General features: G+C 36.9%; 2 protein-coding genes across 4 annotated transcripts in view; both read left to right on the top strand.

The window, feature by feature from the left end:
• The window catches only part of LOC134744271 (ecdysone oxidase-like), a 299,205-nt gene that overhangs the window by 186,693 nt on the left and 88,616 nt on the right, over positions 1-23,896 (top strand). The window lies entirely within an intron of this gene.
• LOC134744275 (protein eva-1 homolog C-like) overlaps positions 1-23,896 on the top strand; it is a 90,555-nt gene that overhangs the window by 47,862 nt on the left and 18,797 nt on the right. For all 3 annotated transcript variants that reach the window (XM_063678024.1, XM_063678027.1, XM_063678026.1), the window contains 4 exons: positions 2,269-2,486; positions 9,157-9,295; positions 10,886-11,035; positions 20,204-20,347. In XM_063678024.1, coding sequence (XP_063534094.1) covers positions 2,269-2,486; positions 9,157-9,295; positions 10,886-11,035; positions 20,204-20,347 — 651 coding nt within the window. The remainder of the gene's footprint in view (positions 1-2,268; positions 2,487-9,156; positions 9,296-10,885; positions 11,036-20,203; positions 20,348-23,896) is intronic.

The raw sequence follows: 23,896 nt of genomic DNA on the forward strand, positions 1-23,896 counted from the left end.
TTCAGTGTAGCACAAAACTCATATTATACAAATTTTAATTCAGTGAAATCCTTAAACCACTTAGTAGCCGTGATGGTGAAAAAGTAATTTAAGTAAATATACTTAAATACAAATTGGGTTCAAAGCGAGCTTTGAAATTTCCTTGCTTACAAAATAAAGGATATTGGTAGGTAAACTATATGTAATGTTTTCATATAAGTACATTCTGTATTATTCCGGATGACGTATGGGGCGGAAGATGGAGTACTTTGTTGAGAATAAAAGCCACCGTGGTTTACCTACTTCTTACCGTTAGTTACAAAGGGTAAAACCGGGATAAATCCATATTTGTTTAAAAAGTCTCATAATATCGAATCTTTTAATTTAATTTTAATAATTTATTAAAATTTGATAGCCTAATCTTTTATTTATACTTAATTAGAGAATGTTAGGGAAACCTACATACCAAAAGCCAAGTATTAGTTGCTGTTGCTGGCAACGTGGCATAAACTGCCCAATCTCGACATGCTTTAGTACATAACTTGCTTAAGCGAACGCATTTGGGTGTAATTATACTAATTATTTCGCAAAACATACGGAGTGATGTCACGCTTTGCAATGGTTCGTATCGTTAAAAATAAAATACAAATTATTTGAATTTTTGATTTGAAGGGACTGAGGTTGCTGAAAGGGAATTAGAAACACAAATTTAAAGAATATGAAAAAAATCTAATTTGCAATATACTTTGTTAGTATAGTAGGTTACATAGGTAAATTACAAGTTATAGACCGTGATTACCTTTTGTATTATTTGTGAGCTCCCGATATTTCGACGCAGTTACATGCATCATGTTCACGGGTGACAGAAGATAGCGGGTGGGTGTCAAAGTTGTGTAGACAGCGCTCTGTCTACCCTCATTCTTGCGCGTCGGCTGCGTTCACTTTCAACGTTACCAACGGTCGCATTCTCACTTGTTGGTCCGGTCGCGTTCTCAATCGTTGGTCTGTCCAAACACACTACACTCACGGTGTCACTACGCGTGTTTGATTCGGATATCACTGGTTTTTTACACAAACAAATCACAGGATTCCACACATTTGACAGTTTAAACCCATCTTCACGATTGAAATTTTTGTATTGGTGAATTTCAACGGCTTCTCTTACCAATCTTGGTATATAGTGGCGTTCTGTCGAAATGACCTTGGGACTATGCAACTCGATCCAGTGATTTGTACCCGACTCAAGGAGATGCTGAGCAATAGCTGACTTGCGAACGTCATTGTTCTTGACCGCAGCAATGTGTTCTTTTTCTGCAGGCAATAGTGCGTTTGGTCTGCCCAATGTACGAACTACCACAGCTGCACTCAACTTTGTATACACCAGGTTTTTACAGGGGAAAATTGTCTTTAGGCGACCGCAGAAATTGTGCAATTTTCCTGTGCGGGGTGAAGATAACCCCCGGTGGTGCCCGGTCAATATAAGTCTAGTGAAACTAACCGTGAATCATTCAAAACTCTAAATTACAAGTTAGTGTCATTTTAATCTTACGAATTCCATAATATACTTCATACTTTTTACATGTGTTTAATTCCGCTGCCGTTCTCCAAATGGCGAGACCTGCGTTCAGCGCTACACATTTCCGTATGTTCGACGCCTGCTTCTCTCTCTACGCGGAACATTCCGTCTTTGTATACTATATCAAAGTGACACTTCAGTCGGCAGCTGCCATTACGGGTAATTGAACCTTACATGCAAATCTGTAGCTTTGTCAATCTTACATGTTCCCTTTTGCAGTTACATTTGTAATGCAAAAAGTTGCTAAACAGACAAGAAAGTGAAATAAATAAGAGTGTGTATGTGTCAATTTTTATTTGCTTTTCGCGCACCTACAAAATCTTAGTCAGTAGTTTATTTTAAACTGCTTTAAGGGGGATGGATACTTCGTTAGTCAGGGCGAGTGACTTGTTAGGAATTATTTTCTTTGTCCGACGATCGCTATAGGACAAGTAATTGCTTAATTGTATTCTCTTACTTAACAACGAACACTGTATTGCGAAATAAATAAACTAAACTAAACTATTCAGTTTGTAAGTAATTTTATTAGGTGGTACTTTTATCTGTGTTAAGACAATATGCGTAAAATTAATTTCCCTGTACCGAATCATAGAAAACCGAGTTTGTCAAAAATAAAATTAATATTATCGTGAATTAAAAATACTATACAGCTTTTACCTGTTCGTTTAACTATAATCATCTATTGTAATTCATATTAATCATATTGTCTACAGAACTGCTTCTTGGCACGCTTCGAACACACCAGAAAGCCGCCTGCGACGAAGAAATGGTGTCCCTCATATGTCCTCGGGGTACCACCATCAGTATTCAAGTGGCTCAGTATGGGGCGTCGGCATCCCAGGGATCCTGTGCCTCGGAGCTGGCGGAGTACCAGCCGGTAGCTGTGGAGGTGGTGGGAGATACTAGTTGTTCTTGGCCTGCAGCGCTGCAGGTAATTGAACGTTTGATAATGTGCACAAATGAAGTGAGCTGATTAGAAAAAATTGACTCAGTTTTTCGAAACTGCGCTAAAAAGTCTTCTGAGACCTTTTGTGATATAAAAATCCTTTTTCGGTCATTTTTTGGACCGTGGGTAAAAAGGAGTCCGTTACAAAAAGTTTTAGTCTTCCTTGGAAATGATTTGAACTACAGAAGCATTGAAAAAGTACCTACTACATATAGTTTTGAATAATTAACTGAGATGCCAAAGATGAAGACTCGAAAACTCGACTCATATTATTATATGTCATAATAACATGGTCACAAATCTTATCGATATTGTGGCGCGTCTCAATAAAATTGTCACTTCAGCAAGAATCATGATTTAAGGATGAGGTTTGTTACATTGTTCCGTATTCATCGCAAGTATAAGAGAGAATTTTATTCAATGCATCTTCAGTTGATTGTGCAAGTTTGTGATTTAACATAAAACACCTAACGACTATGCACAAGATTAATTCAGAAATAACTTGAATCTTCCATCAACAAAGAAGCAACAAAACGTAACTGAACGTAGCCTGCTGGCGCGGCTATTCGAAGAATTTATCTCAATATACCTATACATAGATAGAATTCTGTTTCATTAAAATAATCACAAGCACCGAATAACGCAGTTTCTCCGTACAGGTTTTATTTTATAAACACAATATGCGTGACAATATTTTTTTTGACATTGAATGCCGGTTAAATAGCATTAAACAAAAATAGACTGCTTCCGTCGATTGATTAAATAAAGTAAAATAGCGTTAGTGTAGCGATTTTTATAGCTGTACTAAAAAAACTTTTTTTTTTAAATTCGATCAGGAGTAAAAACGGTATTGATATTGGTAATGGTATTGCAAAAAAATAACTCTTACCCTCCTGCGGAAAGTCGCGCGGGAAGTCTAGCGTTGGATATTAAATAATATTATTATTGGATTCAATGCCAACAAATAATTGCACAAACGGGGTTGGCAAAACTGTCAAAGGTTTTCATAGAGGGCGCCATCATAGGCTTGCCCCTTTCTCTAGTTTTATTCTATGAGATTGGGCTTAAAGGAGTCAGTCATCCAGGCCATTTGACACAATTCTAGGCATGTACGGGGCAAGGCTATGCTTCTTTTTATACAGTGTGAAGTGTTAAAGCGCAGCAAATTAAATAAAATCTGAATTCAAGTCGATTGAAATGGCTGTCACTGCGTTGGGAATTCGGGTCAAGTCGGTTAAAATGGATTGGCAAATGGGAATCCATTCCATTGAGATGCAGGCGCGTATCTACGTAAGTAACTCAAACGAGGTGCCGCATAAACTTCATCTATGTGAGTAATATTTATTATGTACTGTCCTCAAATAGAACCGAAAATTACACAGAACTTATTTATGTTTCGCTCTAGCGGGTTTATAGGGGTTGCGGATGTGATTGCGCGATGATTACCATGTCTGTCCTGGAAAATCAGTACTAGGAGCACTCCCTTACGTTGGCTGGATTCAAGATACAAGACATTTATTGATAAAAGTCGCCTGCCTTTCTACTCCAAATGACCGATTACTCGCTATGACAGAAACTGTTACTATTAACTATTGCATTGTGTAGATCTGCATGTCACGTATGGGGTTAGGTCACACAACTTAGGAAAGTAGAAAAGTTAGGAAAATAGTTAGCTTGAACGTATTTTGCATTATTCATTGCATCAAACATATGGCCCATAAAACGTTACGTAACCTCTCGTTATTCACCACGACTCGAGTTTGATCGCCCATGAATCCATTTACTGCTATGGTTTATCGCTTTTATAGATACTTGCCGCAATGAGAATCCTACAAAAGTGATTCCCAAACTGAAGACCGTGCGCGAGTGGAGAATTGATTTTCCACTTCTGTAATTTTTGACGGTCAAATATCGCAGATTGCATAATTAAAGATGTTAAGTTACGCGCCAGAATTTTTGAAATAATTGGAAAATGGTCAAATTGACCCAGTAGGGGTAAAATGTATGTTTTTTTGTATGTTTTATGCCTTCAATATATCAGTGATGAAAGTAAATCTATGTTTTGCAAAATATCAATTCCAATTTGAAGAAATTTCCTGCTAATTCCAGTTTTTCTATCTGACGTTTAAGTGGAGGAGGGATAAATATCGCTTTGCCCTTAAATATTGATTATAATATTATCCAGAAGCGGTGGAGAACAATTTTGAAAATAATGAGGAGGTTCAGAAGGTAAAATGGTCATGTTGCTCACATCGACAATAGATTTTGGTGTTTGAGCGAAAATCATTTTTGAGTAAGCATGTATTAAAATCGCCCATAATAATATGGTGATTGTAAGATTGTCAGAAGATCTTTAAGAAGCTTTTTTTCGAAACATTCAAAGTAGTTAACTCGAATAAAGGGAGAATACAAAACGCCAAGTAGGAGTTTTGAGTGAGAGAAGCTCAGCTCAAGAAACAAGTACTCTGCGGTGTCAGAAGAAAGTGGCTGAGGCGACATGGTAATAGGTAGGTAAATAAACTATTAATTTGTTCAGTAATTTGACTACCCGCCAGCAGTATGAAGCACGGAAAAAACGTCTTAAATTATAATAAGTAATTTTAATAAACAATAATTTTTGCGCTTTTGTTAAACGGCAACATTGCATACAACGTCATCTGTCATCATGTCATGTCATTGTCAAAAAGTTACAACATATAGGGCCACTTGCACCATTCCACTAAACCGGGGTTACCCCGTTAAACCATTAACCTAGTGTCAAATTGTACTGGTAACCATGGTAAGTAACTCCAGGTTTAATCGGTGTTATCCGGCTAAACTAAATATACAATAATATCAGTACAAAATTAACAATTTATTTTTCTTTGAACTTGGCTGGACACGCTACCGCGTTATAGTGTGAGTTAGCTCTCCGTCATAGTACATTATTAGCTTGGATAACTTATTAGAATAGGGTATAACAACGAGCTACAAATTTCCTGTTAACTAACTTATTGCGTTTTTATATATTAAATCACATTTAAAATCGAATGTTATATTCGTTGTTATATTCGCTAATTTTGAGTATATGAGTACCATTAAAATTAGTCAGCGCTAGCTTATAATATATTATTTTTTTACCTAGCTACCAAATTTCGTCTATAACAGCAGTCTTTTCGCTACTGTTTTATAGACGAAGCTGAGCTTGAAACTCAACTATGCCACAAATCAAAGTCATCGGCGTCAAGAGTACAAGGAATGTTGTTTTGTTTTAAACAATTTAGTTTTGCTACTTATGATACTTATTCGGGGTACAATAGATAAGGAAGAAAAATATTTGCACATTTTGCTTATCTTTTTTCTACCGTTTATCAAAATATAACTTAATCAGTGTTCTTACTTATTTAGAGATTAAGATACACAATACAAGAACAGAAAATGTTTTATGGGATATTGCGTGACTGATAAGTAATAAAATATAAGTTTATCATGAGTGAATTTGTTCCTAAGTTATGGATATTAACTATGTGTGTAAGTATTTATATAGAAATATATACAGGGTGGGCACAGGGATTCCGACAGACTTTAACCGTGGATTCCTGGCAGTGTTACGAAAGAAAAATGTTATATCAACATGGGTCCAAAATTGCCTAATTAATTTACTTAATTTCTGGAACAAAATGAATCAATTAACGATAGTACTAACTTGTGAACGTATCTTTAGTTTGAAAGAGTGAAAAAGACAACATGCGACACCAATATGACACTTTATAGTCTAGTTTATAGCAGGTGACAGGTAAGTTTACTATTTTTAACACTTCTGCTTTGCATGTGTGATTGTTTGTGTCTTGGTATGTATGATTACGTCACATAAGGGCGTGTTAGCCTTGAGTTTTTTTAACTTCGAAATTACTTAAATAATTGAATATCTCGTAAATTAGGCTTTCTATGGCATTGTTATATTACTTTTTTTTTATCCAAATAGGCACTAGAATTCATGGTTAAAGTGTGTCGGAATCCCTATGCCCACCCTGTATGTTCGTCGTCTAGTTCCTACAAGACAAGCGTTATTGAGCTTAATGTGGGACCAGGTCGATTTGTGTGACACTAACCCATATTTATTTAGGTATTTAAGTATTTATACCTAAACAACATTAAATCGTATTCAATCAGCACCTTATGGTTTTACGGGACATTAACCCCTTTCCTAAAATCAATATTCCTATACCTGTATTTTGTCAGTTTCCCAAATAATGAAGGTGTCAAAGCTCACAAAAGCGTAGCAAAAAGGAAAGAAACTAACATGGCAGTGAAACATGGCGAACCCCGGCCGGGTACTCGCACCGCATACTAAATATTCTGCAGGATAAATCCGATATTATTGTATTGAATAAACATTTTAAAACAAACGTTTTGATACACACGTATTGCATAAAATGATTAAGATCTATGATTTTCAACCCTTTGTTATTCATACAATGTAATCAAAAAAGAAAAAAAATATAGCTAGTCTTTTGTAAAATACTTAAATAGCTAGTTTTTTATATTACCTACATAAATTTTACAATAACCACATCTATGGCGAAAACAGACTGCCTTGTAGCAAGTGGCTACTGTAGCCTATAGTCGCTTGCAACTCAGACGGGGCTGTCACACGTGCGTCACCAACCCTTTAAAAACAACTTCTTTTTTAAGGACGCCATATTGTAATTCCTCGAGAAAAATTTCGATTTCATACACGTGAGTTTTAATGTACATATTTAATATGTCTGAATTTCATGGTAGGTAGGTAGTTATTAAAACCCCGGCTGTTCATTCCACAGTCGAGGCGTTCGCGGGAGGAAATTCTTCTGAAACCGCACAGAGCGCTACCTAGGTTCTTCATTTAGGTTCTAAGTTAACAGGTACAAAATTACTGAATTTCCTACACAAAAAGCATTTGTCTACTAACTGCCAAATGTGAAATGCACTTCCTAATTGTGTTTTTGGATGAAAACTATTTACTACTAGTTTTCCATTGATTGAACAACACTTATTATGCAGCAACTTTCCTTGCAATAATATTGCAAGCTCCAGGTAGCTTGCCCGAGTTTCGATGAAATCCAATCAGAAGTGACTAGCATTGGCAGGTTCTGTACCTAATGAAAATAATATTGTTTGATAGTTTGTTCAAATCTGGTGAAGCGCTGATAGCCTAGCGGTAAGAGCGCGCGAGTTTCAATCTGGAAATGGTGGGTTCAAAGTGTTCAAACCTCTAGTCTGCTCGTACTAATGAGTTTTAGGAACTTATGTACGGTATATCATTTCAACAGTCGATTTGCGGTCAAGGAAAACATCGTGAAAAAACCTGATTAATCCCAATCAGTAGTTTTCTTAAAAACTAGTGCCTCCGCCAATTCTTGGGGTTAGTTTCCAACCGGACCCTAGGCATAATGATATTCTAACAAAGATACATTGATTGAGTAAGATGCGTAAAATCTAAGACGATTTCGAGCTTCAAATTTGACACGTAAACGAGGTGACACTGTACAGCTCCATACATTTTGTGGCAACTGATTGTCAAAAGTTGACGTTTGACAATTCAGTGACCGAAAAACATATGGCACAGTACAGCGCCATCTGTTTTGGATGTCAAACGGAGGGGCACGTGTTTTTCTTAGACTATACCTCTATTACAATCAATTCTGTTTGGTATCTAATAATAGCCATCCATAGCAACCAAACTGTACAACTTACCTTATTACCTAAGTTTATGTCGGGGCCAACTTTATTCAAGGAGATGAGAATTGTGTAGGTATGTCTAATAATATTTAAGTCGAATTTGTAGATCAAACGGTACCGACATTCATTTACTTTGCATGCTCAGTTGAGCAAAAAGCAGAAATACAAAATATTTGCGAAGATAAACCACGTGAATGTCGAAATATTAACATTCCTGATTTTGTCCTAATAATATATATTATGTTCGCGACGTTTAGACCTATTTTTTTAAGTTCGTATTTCAATGTTTTTCGATTTGTCTAAATTTTACGTACCTATCAAAACGATACGGGTAACATGATATAAGTAAATTTATACCGATGGACAAATTTGCAGGAACATAAAAAAGGTTTAATTAATGGACAACACTTAAGTAATTTCAAAATTAGTAATTGAACTTTTTTGCGTTCCTCTAAACTTGTTGTCTATGAGTATATTTATATCATGTTACCCGTATCGGGTGTGGTAATGCAATATATTTTGAAAGGTACGTAAAATTTAGTATATGTAAATAGAATAAATGAAAGAAAAAAGTTTATTGCAAGGTTTTCAGGTTGCCTTGCCGCTTTAAATGAATAAAACTAAGTAAAGACCCTTTACCTATTGTACTGTTACTACTTGCGTTACCGCTGCTGTTCCATCCTAGGAACTGAAGGTGACGTTGATTCGATTACATGGTTCAACAATCAACATTTTGAAATATTTTATGAGTTTATTTCCAGAGAGTAACTGATTGACAAGACTATTACATATTTACTTACTTACTTACTTCTGTGGCGCAACGACCCGAAGTGGATCTTGGCCTCCGACACCAAAGACCGCCATGCTACTCTGTCCAAACTATTACATATGTAACTAAACTAAATGCCCTTTGTAGGTAATTTACAATAACGGACAAACTAACCGAGGTTTTTAGTATTCATTGTTACAGACGGTAGTAGAAGCGTGTCAGAAGAAGCGACAGTGCAAGTTCCACACCAGCCCGAAAGCCTTCGGAGTGGACCCTTGCCCGGGATCCAGGAGGTTCGTCGAAGTCGCCTACAAATGCCGTCCTTGTAAGTCATAATAAAATATTATATATATTTGTGTAAAACACTAATTTAAACTTTCACGATGTCAACACATTATTTAATTAAGGATTTGCCACACTGGATGCGTTCCGCGAGCAGCGGTCAGGTCAAACTTCAACTCCAAAGGTTGCTGTTAATGTTGTTCATAGTTCATACATAATGCGGGTTTGACCTGACCGCTGACCGCAGAACGCATCCAGTGTGGCAAATCCTTTAATCGCGTATTTAAGTTTTAAGATTTAGCTCAAATCTTTCGAGGACGGCGTTGTCCCCGTGGTCTCGGAGAAGACTGGCTAAAATTAACATCAACATCTTCTAGCCGCGCGAGTTTTTCGAACTTCCCGCACTTGGTCTTGTTTATCAGCTTGAACGTTCTGCGCACTAGGGATGTCACTCTGTCGACACACAACACTAACGATATTCGATATACATTTACTAATGGGGTCAGACGGGGGTCACTTAACTCTGCAGCTTACCGTACTTGTCAATTTCGGGCATCGAAAACTTTTAATTTTTCATTAATAAAAAAAAAATTAAGATACGTTGATATATGAATTCGCAGATCAGTGAAGAACTACCAATGTATATTTCATACTCTTACGCAACTAAATATTAGCAATGATCCACAGATTTTCGTTATTAATAGCGTCAAATTGAAGTAGAAGAAATATATGAAATAAAACTATGAAAACGGATTATATCGCGTATATTCCGGGTACGGGTGTCACCCGTTGACCACGAACGCTGTAAAGAGTTCGAAACGTCGGGATGTATTATAAATTCAATATACGCGATATAATCCGTTTTCATAGTTTTATTTCATGAGTAACTATCGCGGTAACCGAAGACAATATTAGAAGAAATATACTTAAAAAACCGGCCAAGTGCGAGTCGGACTCGCGCACGAAGGGTTCCGTACCATTACGAAAAAAAACAGCAAAAAATCATGTTTGTTGTATGGGAGCCCCATTTAAATATTTATATTATTCTGTTTTTAGTATTTGTTGTTATAGCGGCAACAGAAATACATCATCTGTAAAAATTTCAACTGTCTAGCTATCACGGTTCATGAGATACAGCCTGGTGACAGACAGACAGACGGACAGACGGACAGACGGACAGACGGACAGACGGACGGACAGACGGACAGCGGAGTCTTAGTAATAGGGTCCCGTTTTTACCCTTTGGGTACGGAACCCTAAAAACTGAAACATTCTTTCTGAACGTCTAGCAAACTTCACCAAGGAGTTTTAGCCATAGGGTGTCAAGTTCAGGCGATTCCATTGCCGGCTCATGACACTGCGGGCTTGCGAACCTAATGCATCGCAGCCATGATGTGTTGAGTTTTAGATTTATTGCATATGCTATATATAGCATATATATATATGCTAGTTTTTAAGGTACTAGTTTATTTATCTATGGGCCGTTCATTTAATTTAATTTCATTAAAACAACTATATAGGTATATATTATAATTACAATAAATCGGTCACCGCATATGGGGAAACATTAAAATGCAGTTTTTCTACATTATTTTCTTGCTGAATAGGTACAATTTGTTGTTTTTTTTTGCAGATGAGTTCCGCAGTAAAGTGGGTTGCGAGAATGACGTGTTGCACCTCAGTTGCAATCCGCACTCAAGAGTAGCTATTTACTCTGCTCAGTACGGGCGCACCGAGTATGACTCCATACAGTGTCCGCAGCCGAGAGGGATGAAGGAGGAAAGTAAGTACTTATTAGGCTCCGATTCTTTTAACACCATGTTGGTAAAAGGCTTAAGCCTATGGGAAACTGACATTGATTTTGGGGAGATTTTTTTTACGACGGGTAGGGAATTCCTGTAATTTTCTAGCTCCAGTTCCAAAGCGAGACAGTAACAAAGTAGGTTACATAAAGCATACTTCAAACTATCGCCAGTTTATGAGTAGCATTGATTTATGAAAAAGTTAGTTATATTTTTATATATGTCAGGAATCTTGGGCGTATCATACTATCGGAAGCACATTAGAAACTTCAATCGCGGATGACGAGGGCTTTCAACGAAATACGATATTCAACTCACAGTCTTTACTGGACAATACTGACTACAAAATAAATCATAGCACACGTTGCATTTCTCATCTTAAGCAAACCAGTGGATTTGACCCAGGAACCGCCACCAACGTCATCTTCTTCCTTTCGTTCTCATCTGAAGATTGATTGACAGCATAACTTCAATTGTTCTGGATTTCATTTATTTTGACAGCGCACTCTATGACGACTTTGCGGAACTGCGTCGAACGCCACTTAGGTGTACGTAACACCCTAGTTTGCTCTACTTGTCAAAGACTTCGTGATAAAACACCTCTTAAAGGCGGTAGAATATGGCACAATACAGCCGTTCTCCGACATATAACTAAACAGCGTAGCAAAAAAGAAATAGCATAACGAGATGGTTATTTGGAAAGACACACTTGAAGAAAGACACAATATTCAGTTAAGTTTCAAAAATCCTTAAAAAAATTAACTAGTATTTATTTTGTTATATTATCATACTTTTAATGCAATTATATTTTTACAAGGAAAACTTGGAGCAATCACGTTACATGGGAAAAGCCTCGATAATTAAGATTATCGATATAGGAACTCCTACCCGTCATTTAATTTTGCCCCCTAAAATCCGGTGTCTGCTTATTGCCAACTTTTTTATATTATGATTTGGTATCAATGACAATAGAAAAATGCAACCTCTTGCCGTCGCAACAATTAATACTTATCGGAGTTTAGCAAGCGTTCTAAAAATAATAGGTACTTCATTTTCATTTGGTATTAATCTCTGTGCATCTTGTTTGTGCACGATAGGGTAGGTGTATTATACAATAGATACATAATATTACTAAGCTTTTGGGATCAAACGTGCCGGTAGACACGGTCAATGTTCTTAGGTATTGGTACGAAAACCAAACAAACAACGTGAAATGGGGCGATACCCTCTCTAACGATTATAGGCTAGAGTGTGGTGTACGTCAAGGGGGCATAACTTCTCCGGACCTATTTTGCCTCTACGTTAATGGTCTGATTGAGGAGCTGAGAGGTACCAGGACGGGTTGCCATGTTGCTAACATATGCGTTAACAACCTGAGCTATGCCGATGATATGGTGCTTCTCAGCCCCTCAAGCCAGGGTATCCAAAAATTGCTTACTATCTAGGAAACATTCACAAAACAGCATTATCTAAAATATAATATTTTAAAAACAGAACTGCTCGTTTTCAGATACGGCAAGGGTCCGGAGGTAGTTCCGCCAGTTTATTTGAATGGTTCGCCGGTTCGGGTCGTAGCATCTTTCAAGTCTTAGGCCATTTTCTAACGGAGAACCTTCGCGACGACATGGACATGGAGCGAGAGCGCCGCGCGCTCGCGGTCCGCTGTAACATGCTGTTGCGAAGATTCTCCAAGTGCACCACTGACGTAAAAATTACTTTGTTTAGGGCATTCTGTCAGTGCTTTTATACATGCTCACTTTGGTGTAACTACACCAAACGCTCATATAACGCGCTTCGGGTTCAGTATAACGATGCGTTCAGAATACTCATGAAACAACCTCGTTACTGCAGTGCTAAGACCATGTTTTTGCTAATGCGGGAGTACCTGATTTTTATGCAATTATGCGGTCCCGCATAGCTTCGGTCTGGGCAAATGTATGGCAAAACTCGCAGCAAAATGATATTCTGGCGCTGTTTACTGTCAACCCGAGCAATAACATCCTAAAACACTGGACGACCTGAAAGAAAATGGAAAATAATAAATAATAAGTATGTACATGTATTTAAGGTATAATTTAACAAAGGATCTATTTATAGCTTCCGCATCATTGTATTTTATTGTATTTTTAAATTTTATGTTACCTTATTTTATTGTTATAGTTTAAAACTTGAAATAAACAATATTATTATTATTATTCTCTTCTTTTTCTCAGGTTAGGTTATTTTATTTCGACTAAGGTGTATTGTGTAGTTAGGGCCTGTGGAGTTAGAAGCTTGGTTCTACAAAAGATCTGATAACTTTTTAACAGTGCGAGCCTTATGGTTTCGTCTTGGCAACATTTTACATGACATATTTTTGGTGGGATATTATCGTAATGTATCGTAATGTATACAGCTACAGCTGACATCCGATTGTCACCTTTATTCGTTAGCGGCGAAGACCTATGCGCTACGCCTACCTCTAAAATATGATTTTATTCTTCATGTCGAAACATTGAGACATATTAAAGGTACACAAAATGTTCAATACTCACGCATTTATTTGTTTGGTAAAAGACACAGTGGAAAAAACACAATTTTTCTCAAATATGCTCGGAAATGGTCGCATTTTGTTCGTAAATCGAAAACACAAAGTGCCTATTTTTTATCCCACCGACAACCAAGCACGGCCGCTGCGCGCCCGGCGCGGACGAAGCCGGTAAGAATGAAATTCGTATGATTTATTTTACTCCTAGGAGTAAAATAACCGATACAAATTCCATTATTATTCCACAAAGCTGATAACTGGATTTGGGTATAAAATGCTTAGGTACATTATTTTCTTCTTCTTCATTTGAGCGTTTCTTTTTTTTGCCATTTTTTTATGTGACCTTTTTTGCAACTTTTGTGTTATATCTACACAGAATCACGAGCTCTTTCGATCCTAATGGAATAAAATATGTCCCAAGATTTTTTTCCTATTGTGTTACCATTTCCCCATATACTCTGTGTGGCGGTAATAAAAAGGAAAGTTTGAAAAATGTATGGAAATTTTGGGACACTCTTTTTCTCCTATAAGGATAAAAAGGGCTCGTGATCCTGACTAGAAATAACACGTGGCAAAAAAGGTCACATAAAAAAAATTGCAAGAAAGAAGAAACGCTCATTTACTATTATCGATTCGAGAAATTAACACTGTATTTTTGGCGTTATTGTACCAGTACCTACTTAGTAGTTATGGCAAGTTTTAGTATTTAAAATGCAGAGTTAATTGAAATTGCTATCGCAAGTGGCCGGGATGTGCATAAGAGCCTGAAATAGTTATTTGTGCAACAAGAGAGGAAAATTGGTTTTTCTTGCGAGTGTTTATTTTGAGTCCCGAGAAAGCGAAAGATTCTAAGGTAGGTAAGGCGTAGCGAGGGACTCAAAAACACGAGATGTAAAATAACTTTGCTCTCGTGTTGCACACATAATTTTTCACCTCAGTAGTGAGAACATATTAAAGGTTAAAATGTATTTCGAATTACACAGAATAAACAGAAAAAAAAAGTATTATAATATGTACGATACGATACGATACGATACGATACGAGACGAGACGAGACGAGACCGGACCGGACCGGACCGGACCGGCGCGGACCGGACCGTACCGTACCGTACCGTACCGTACCGTAGCGTACCGTACCATAAAAAAAATGTAATAAAAGTATGAAGTTCATGGCCTTCACTAAATTAAAAAGCTACATTGTTTCACTCCCTGGAGTGAGGAAAGTCGCACTTTCCTCACTCCAGGAAGTGACGAAAGTAGGCTTGTTCGAGCTGCTGAGGTTAAAAATAAATATCCAAATCTTTCAGAAGCAACATTAGATCAATTATATACTGGCTTAAGTAAACGCTTTTACCTCATTTCACAAAAGGAGTTGCATGAAACATTGCGTTTGTAAGTTGACTTCGTCAAGCAAGATCTATGTATATGTAATGAAGATAATACCTCCAGAAGATTTTCTAGTAACTAAGAAATTTAGTTGCGGAGATTACCGTGGTAGACGAAGAATTGATTCACCGGTTTTTAGTAATGTTACAAGTAGGTACAATAAAAGCTGAAAAATTCGGAGATTATTGCAACAAACCAGCTGACATAGGTATACGTTGGCTTATACAAATGGTACTATATGCCAAATCATTACAGGTCACAAAATACTGATCCATGGAAGTAAACCAATTAATATCCGCTGCTGCTCTAATTTGGAATGTTAACCAAAGAAGCCCAAGAAGCGCGGAATAAGGATTATCGTCAGTACAGATTAGGTATACCATTCGAGGAAATGCTCAAGGGAATCTGCGAACGAAAATATCATAAACATGCTTTTTGACATCTTCAGACCCTTTTATTTATAACTTAAGAGAAAAAAATCATTTTAGGAAAACAGGACGAGGAAATAAAACAATTTATAATATAAAATCTACATGAACATAGTAAATAAGACATTATTAAAAATTTCAATATTTTTAAATTACAAAGTTAACTATACTAATAAAAATTTAAAATATTTCATCTAAATGTGAGCGTTAAAAATGTCTACTCAAACACGCGTAAGTAGGTATTTTTTTAAATTCTTATGGAGGAATAGTTGAAAATGTTTCATTCTATACCTAATTCTGTTTCATTGGATTTATTCAGCGTTGTTGATTTAATGTGCTCTGGCGAAAAAATTAAATTAATATTAATTGTAATAGTAGGAGTCTAGGAGTTGGAATTGGCAGCGTAAGCAGAATTGACTGTAAATAACTTTTGCTACCGCCAGGCTAAATCAATCGCGAAGTATATGCAATAGTATGGCTTATGGTAATTATATTATTTGAAAAACTACAAAAAATGCCAACAATTTATCAACAACAGTTTTTATGGCATATTTTAAAGAACTGAAAGTAACTATAATATCGTCAACACTGTAGAACGATGTATGTGAAACATAATATCAACATGAAGGACTATGTAAACTTAGTTATGTGGCGAAAATGACAGTCAGACGGATACAAGGCGAAAAAATAAAAGATACATAAAAATATACAGGTAATAAAAATACACGACACGTGTAAAATATACGCGTGATAAAGATATACGTGTGTTATTTTTTGTGTGTAGTTTACTTTTATTGTCTTTGGTTACCGCGATAGTTACTCATGAAATAAAACTTTGAAAACGGATTATATCGCGTATATTGAATTTATAATACATCTGTAAAGGGTTCGAAACGTCGGGATGTATTATAAATATATGCGATATAATCCGTTTTCAAAGTTTTATTTCATGAGTTTACTTTTAGTTTTTCTATAACTAAAACTTTCATTTCGTGGAGTTTTTTAATTTATTTCATTACATGTTTGAGAAAAGTACTATGCGTAACTCGGCGTGAAATAGACCGCGAGCCAGGAACAGATTTCCTTGACCAATCGCCTCCCGGGCGATAACTCGTATAGTGGTTAACGTCTATGTATGATGAACCCTCGTAGACGTCAGCTGCCGCTCCGTTGGTGGGTTGAGGAATGGCAGCCACCGAAACACGTAAAAAAATTTGGTTTCGCCTCCCATGTGATACTTTGTCAGATCATAGTTTAGATGCTATTGTGAATAAAAAAATTGTCAGCCGGTTGTAACGTGGTGAAGAACGTCAGCTGGTGGCCTGAACATATAAAAAATAAGCGCTTTACCATTTTATAATAGTAATACACTCATGAAACTTTGCTCGTAGCATTTCATCAGGGTTTCAATAAACTGATTACGCATATAAAATGGTAGGGTGCGTATTTTTTACATGTTCATGTGGACAGCTGACGGTTTTACCACCGCGATACAATCGGCTGACTATTTTTTTAATTTATGATAGCATCTAAACTATCATCTGACAAAGTATCAGCCGGGAGGCGATGACTGACGATATATGCTCCTAGCCCGCGGTCTAAAAACGGGTTGCCGGCCTCATAGTTAACTATCTATTCTATTCGGCCGGCAACCCCTTACTTCACGGCCTCTGTAGTAATGTAATATTTCAGTATTTCTTTAAGAAAAGCACTATGTATACCTCGGTGGAAACAGGCATTTTCTTTCCATCCCTCGGCAACAATGTACTATTCCTTCATTACGTTACATTACGATACGATAATTTATTAAAAAAAATATTTTTACATGTACTCGTATTGCCATTATGTATCGGATAAATCTAATCTGTGGGGACAATAAAGAAGCTTTGCTTTACAGAAGGTGGATGTTAATCAAACTTATACCGAGTATACAGTGTGGAAAAAATGTATGGACCCTGGAGGAAAAGTACCCTAAAACCTTAAGTTAGCTCAATTAATTTAAAGGAAACATTCTTTTATTTTTTAAAAGAAACAAAACTGCATTCATAGATATTTTTTAATTCGCTTGTCTCTCCCGGGAAACGAACCGATTAAAAATTCCAAAAAATAAACACCATCTATTTTCATTCTACTAGTCGATACCGTTAATGTTAATGATAACATTTCTCTAAGAAGCATTAGGTCGTACACTCCTCTGTCGTACAAAATACCATAAAATCGAAGATTTAGTACTCAAGAATATATTTAGACAAGCAAAAAAAAGAGAAATCTATGAATGCAGTTTTGTTTCTTTTTTTAAATAAAATAATGTTTCCTTTAAGTAAAATGAGCTAACTTAAGGTTTTAAGGCACTTTCCCCCAGGGCCCATTATTTTTTTCCACTCTGTATAATATGTACCTATATATAGATGATTTTTTTGTAAATATTAAATTTTCTCCCTCTTGCTCTATCTATATGACGTACAGAATAAATACAAATACAAAAATATCCGAAATTGTATTGTCTTTATAAATACTTCTCATAGACATTTTTGTCATAAAGTCAACTGTTGAAGCATTATGTAAAAAAGAACCAATTTTGGCCCCTTCAATTAAAGATGGCGGCTAACGCTGTGACCCCTTGAGGTCGAAAACTTACAGTTTTAATAGCCTATACTTAAGCAATACAAATTAAAACATTTTAACCCTCACCTTTTGTAGGGCAAAAATATCTGTACCTATACTGAATTAGATTTTTAATACCTTCTTTGATACCCTATCAAAAGAAAACAGGGAATGTATATAAATCTGTACTTATTACAGATTTATTGATACCTTCCCTGTTTCCTTTTGATAAGTATCAAATAAGCTATTAAAAAGCAATTTCATCTATTACACGAAATATTATTTTATTACACTAAACGAAGAACGCTTACATACACGTGCGACACGTACGTACTTTGTATATACGCGCGAATATTTAATTCGCACTTGTATCGTAAATAACTATTCTAAAATTAAACTTAATTCTAAAACAGGCGGAACCCACTGCACTTTAATGCTTGAAAATCCGAATATCACCTTAACGTCAAGGATAAATAATAAATAAATGAATATAGTTTGTCAAAGGACTGTCTAATTTCAAACATAGACAGAGAGAATCATACTATCTTTGTCTTACACTAGTACTAGCACCCAAATGAAAAAGGATGAGTATAGTTTATTTATTCTTATTTACTGACAAGATTTGCTTGAACAACTATAATAAATAAATAAAATAAATATTGAATTGGACATTATGTATTACACAAATGGACTAAGTCCCACCGTAAGCTCAATATGGCTTGTGTTGTCTCAATAAGGCCAGACAGGTCGTCAAAATAATTTTTTTGCGTTTGTTTTTCTTTTAGTTAATTTAATTTAGTACATAAGTATTTTAGTTAAATTCGATTGTTTTAGTTTTGTACTGATTGTAATGTACCTACCTATTAATAGGATTGTGTGTGTTTTCCAACATCCAAATAAACGTTTTATCTATCTATCTATCATCAAAAAAGGCCGTCAAGGATATATGTTCAGTAATTTCAAGAAAGATATATTTAATATTGTCAGACGTATTTTTTACCTTAAGCCAACTAAATAGGGGATATTTCTGCAATGTTCTGCCACCAGAGTGCAGTACTAGCCTTTTTAGTAAACCATAGAGTAACTTATACATACGGTACCTTTAACAGGTTTTTGACAAGTTTTGAGAGATAATAAAAATATGAAATTGAGGCATCAAGGATCAAGGTGGTTTGTTTACAGAGGATCTACCGGGAAACGCGAATCCGAATCGCTATCTGCCTCTTCATCGCTCGAATATGCAAGAGTGACAGAGTATATTTTCTTGTTTCGCGATAGACCCTCAGATTGTGGTAGTGGCGCCACCTACCCAATGTTTCGCGTAATACCCCCTAACGCGTAATATTCCCTATTGTACTCGGCTCAAATCACGTCCTTTTCGGTAACACACTTCACTCCCGAGCATAATTGAATAAGGTGTTCTGTCTCTTTGGCGCTCGATAGCTCTCGTCTTGATAAAATCGCTGTAAAGCCATTGAGTTATCACTACATAGTATAACAAAGTCGCTTTCCGCTGTCTGTCTGTCCCTATGTAGGTATGCTTAGATCTTTAAAACTACGCAACGGATTTTGATGCGGTTTTCACCTATCAATAATTCTTGAGGAAGGTTTTATTTGGTGTATAGTTTGTAAAGGTTTTGTGTAACCAGTGCGAAGCCGGGGCGGGTCGCTAGTTATTACTATTACATATATAGAAGCCATACCAAACAATTAAATTGTCGCAATTGCAACCTGTAACACACGACCAAAATGCCGTAAGCGCCGTGAAATTCATGGCGCTTACGCGTTTAGGTTTGACGCGAGATTGACGGTCCGCTTCAATAGTTTGTTGTCGGCCGTCAACAATTAATGGCGCAAAATACTGGTTCTCTGTGCCGTTTCTATACGTAGTGATGACGATGATGCTCTTCGGCCACAGCGACTGTGTGCTCTGAAGTAGGAAATTTTTAATTCACGTTATTAGAGTGTATAGCTGATCCACTCTCTGGTGCGCCCTTAGGTGGTTCACGTACCCCATCTTCTTGGAGTTCTTGCTAAATACTCGAGCGCATTTTGGTCACGTCAGCACACCACCTACATAGTTAGAGGGAACAGATGTTGGCAGCCGAGCCTCATCTCGTTGTCTATCGAGCTCACTGCGGCGTAGTAATAATAGTTCAATGTGTAAAGCCAAAAGAAGTTAATTTCCTTCTGGTCTTCAACAGCATGCCTGGAGCCTTACGCGACGGAGACGGCGATGCGAGAATGCCACGGGAAGAGAAGGTGCGTGCTGTCGGCCGACAGCAACATGTTTGGGAAGCCGTGCAGAATGGGCAGCCGGACTTACCTTAAGGTCGTTTATACTTGCGGTGAGTAGTATTTTGCTTTATTTATCTTGGGTCTTAGATTAGGATTCTACAAAGTGAGTATAAAAGTAAAATATAAAAACACATTAAAAAAACAATACAAAATACGTATAAACACATTATACAAAACCTTACTTAGGGTGCCGCCAGCAGCGGGGCAGCTGCCGGTGGTCAGGGCCGCTGAGTGAGATACCTCTGGACTATCCGCGCCGCGTCCAAGACCATGCACCGCCGTCTGCATTAAGTTCTTTGACATTTTTACGCAGGATTTTTCGCCTAACCTGGCGTTTTCCTTATCGCACTAGTTTTAGGAGCCGCTTCCGTGAGCGAGACGGATATATTCGCCTAAAATATTTAAATCTCAGCTCTCATATCCTCTTAAGAATTAAAACCTGTCGTACTTAGAGAAGCACGTGAAGCCGTTGATCTCGGTTGTACTCTAAGCTAGCAAGTAAAGAGCTCCTCGGACAGCGTAAGGAATTCTTAATAGTCTTACGTGAAAAAAAAACCTTATTTAAAATGTGACGTCAAGACTTTCTGAAAGTTTAAAAAGAAAGTTAACACGTAGCAGCAACGTTATACCGATCACTTTGATTATTCTAATACTCGTAGATTCCGAGTCTCACTTTCCAGATATTAGTAGTCGCTTTCGTGTATGTTAACGGCAATGTTTAGGAGTAGATATCAGAGCGGACTTTGGACACCTCTCTATATATTGCTAAGATAAGTAAACTTTGATTATCAATCAATGTTAATGTGTTAAATCACAACGTCATCGACCTATTCATCAAATAATCAGATCGGAATCGGAAACCATAACTTTGACTGATAGTTGAAAACTAATTTATCATCCTTCCTTTTCCCTATTTTCATCTCATTGAGAGTTTTGTCGTAATTCTGACAAAAGCGTCGTATTTCCTCGATCTTTTATTATTTTGTTTTCTTTAGGTTGATGCTTGTTAAACATAATAGGAGTTCAAGGTTAGATGCGTGACCTTTGCTAGAGCGCCTTCTCAAGGACGGTATTATTTTTGCATTTGTAAAGCAAAAATAGTACTTTGCTAATACGCGAAGTAATAACGCGCTGGACAAACAGTGCCGTTACCTATACTTACTTGCGTTTTTTTTTTTTTTCCGCAAAGTAACGCCTCGTTCTTTAAATTATTTACATTTTGTAGACTGGCACAATATCTTGCTACAGGAGTAAATACATGAAGGCATAACCTAGGAACCCATTAAACTTGCCAAAGTGACAGTTTATGATTTAAACAGTGCACAAAGGTTTGAAGATGATTTGATGCGTTCTCGGACGTCAGCCGCCGCCCCGGCCTGTTTGGCTGATATGTAAGACGCCGCCAACGTATCTGCGCAGGTGGCGTCCCACACCAGCGCGCGGCCCATCCGCCAGGGGATCAACGACATCCCGTCGGGGCGCTTGCCGTCATCCCTTGCGATCTGTGGCTCCAGAGCCGCAGGGACGTTGGCGCTGACGAGCGCTCTCCTCAGGATGTCGTTGAGCGCGGCATGATGGGATAGGCGGTCGGCGCCCGAGGAGCAGGCGAGTCCGTGGTAGCCGAGGCGATCAACGGATGCTCACAAGAGGCGCAGATTGTACATATCAATCACCGTACATACTTATTAAGTTCATAAGTGTTTGTCTTTTATGATATTGTTATTCCTTATATAAATAAAGTTTTTTACATATTTACAATAAAAACCGGACAAGTGCGAGTCGGACTCACCCACCGAGGGTTCCGTACTTTTTAGTATTTGTTGTTGTAGCGGCAACAGAAATACATCATCTGTGAAAATTTCAACTGTTTCAATTTCAATTTCAAATTTTTATCACGGTTCAAGAGATATAGCCTGGTGACAGACAGACGGACACCGGAGTCTTAGTAATAGGTCCCATTTTTACCCTTTGGGTATGGAACCCTAAAAAGGAAGAATATACAACATGAAAATATCTGAAGTCAAAGTCAAAGTCAATATAATCTTTATTCAAATAGGCCTAGCAACAAGCACTTAAATTGTCAAGTTTTAAATATTACCTTAATCTAAATATCAGAGCAATTTATTGATGCAGTTATTATTATTCTTAAAAACATTGAATTATTATAGATATGTCAAACTTAATAATAAGAATTCACAAAAAGATCGTCAAACACCACACAGTAGTGTCACACTCACAATTTTAAAACTTTTAATGCAATTCATGTACCTATCGTTTCAAATTGACGAGTGAAATTGAACAGGAATTCATTGTCATCCATCATCCTGTGTTTGCTTTTCATATAGATTAACATAGTTATTAGCTCGTGTGTCGTCGTGTTGCAGGCGTCCATAGGCTACGATGACTGCTTACCATCAGGCGGGCCGTATGCTTGTTTGCCACCGTCGTGGTATTAAAAAAAAACTATTCTGTACAATTATTGCCATTTAGTATCTTGCCCATTATTTTTATTCGAAGCTTTACATAAATCCTAAATCCCATTTAAAAAAATAACTTTTCTATAACACTAGCTACTAATTATTAATGTCCATAATCCGGAATTTGTTGTTGCTTTTTGACCGACTACTGGGTTAGTTTGCTTGCTTGAGGCTCAGGTGATAGTTCCGCCAACGACAAACCATGACTGTATATAATCTATTTTTAGAAATGATTTACTCAAGTTACTTGAGTATAAATCAACTGTTATTATATTATTACTTAATCTTGTAAATAATTTAAAAATACCTATATATTTATAAGTTTCTTGTCTCTCTACCTACCCGTAAAATCTTGTCATACTTCACTCAAAACCCATTATTATAAGCGATCGCGATGTCTGGTGGTCGTTTACATCCTAAAACCTCGAAAGTTACGTATAAGCCATAAACTTTGCAAACAGCTCTCAGATCTTGGATTTATTGAATGGAAATATCCAGATAAAACGGTCCGTCCCTTTCCCCTACTTGTTATTCTCCAAAATGCAAACTCATGTAATGATCTGCATAAATGGGAAACCAGCCTTCTATTGAAAACCTTTTATAAGTTTAACATAGTTAGGGCGATATCCCGTCATTTTATGTCAGGGTTCTATTAAATTTTCGTCGGGCACTTGGGTGCAATGCAAATTTTTCTGTTTAGTGATGCGTCACATCTGTTATATATACCTATACACAGTGATGTCCGCTACCGCTATACTAGGTATTGTAGTCGTCGTGACCGCTACTCACTCAGGCACTGTTAGTGCTTGAAAATGGAGACCTAGGCTCTCCGAAACATGTCGGGCGAGTGACTAAAAATACGTGAGTGAAACCGCTGTTAGTTAAGGAATTGAAGTCTCCAATATTTTTGTCGGTATCAGTTTATTTAAATATCTGTTCCATACATGTACTGTTTTCAACTAAAATATCAATAAAACGTTATTTCGAACAGTAATAGGTATTATTAATATCAATTGAGGCCCATAGTTTATTATCTCTTGAGACACCGGTGGAAGGTGATTATAAATTTTAGTTTGTACTCCGTTTATTTTACCTAAGTAATACATATTTTAAAGACCAACA

The sequence above is a fragment of the Cydia strobilella genome, chromosome 9 (assembly GCF_947568885.1).
Source record: "Cydia strobilella chromosome 9, ilCydStro3.1, whole genome shotgun sequence".
Classification (NCBI taxonomy): domain Eukaryota; kingdom Metazoa; phylum Arthropoda; class Insecta; order Lepidoptera; family Tortricidae; genus Cydia; species Cydia strobilella.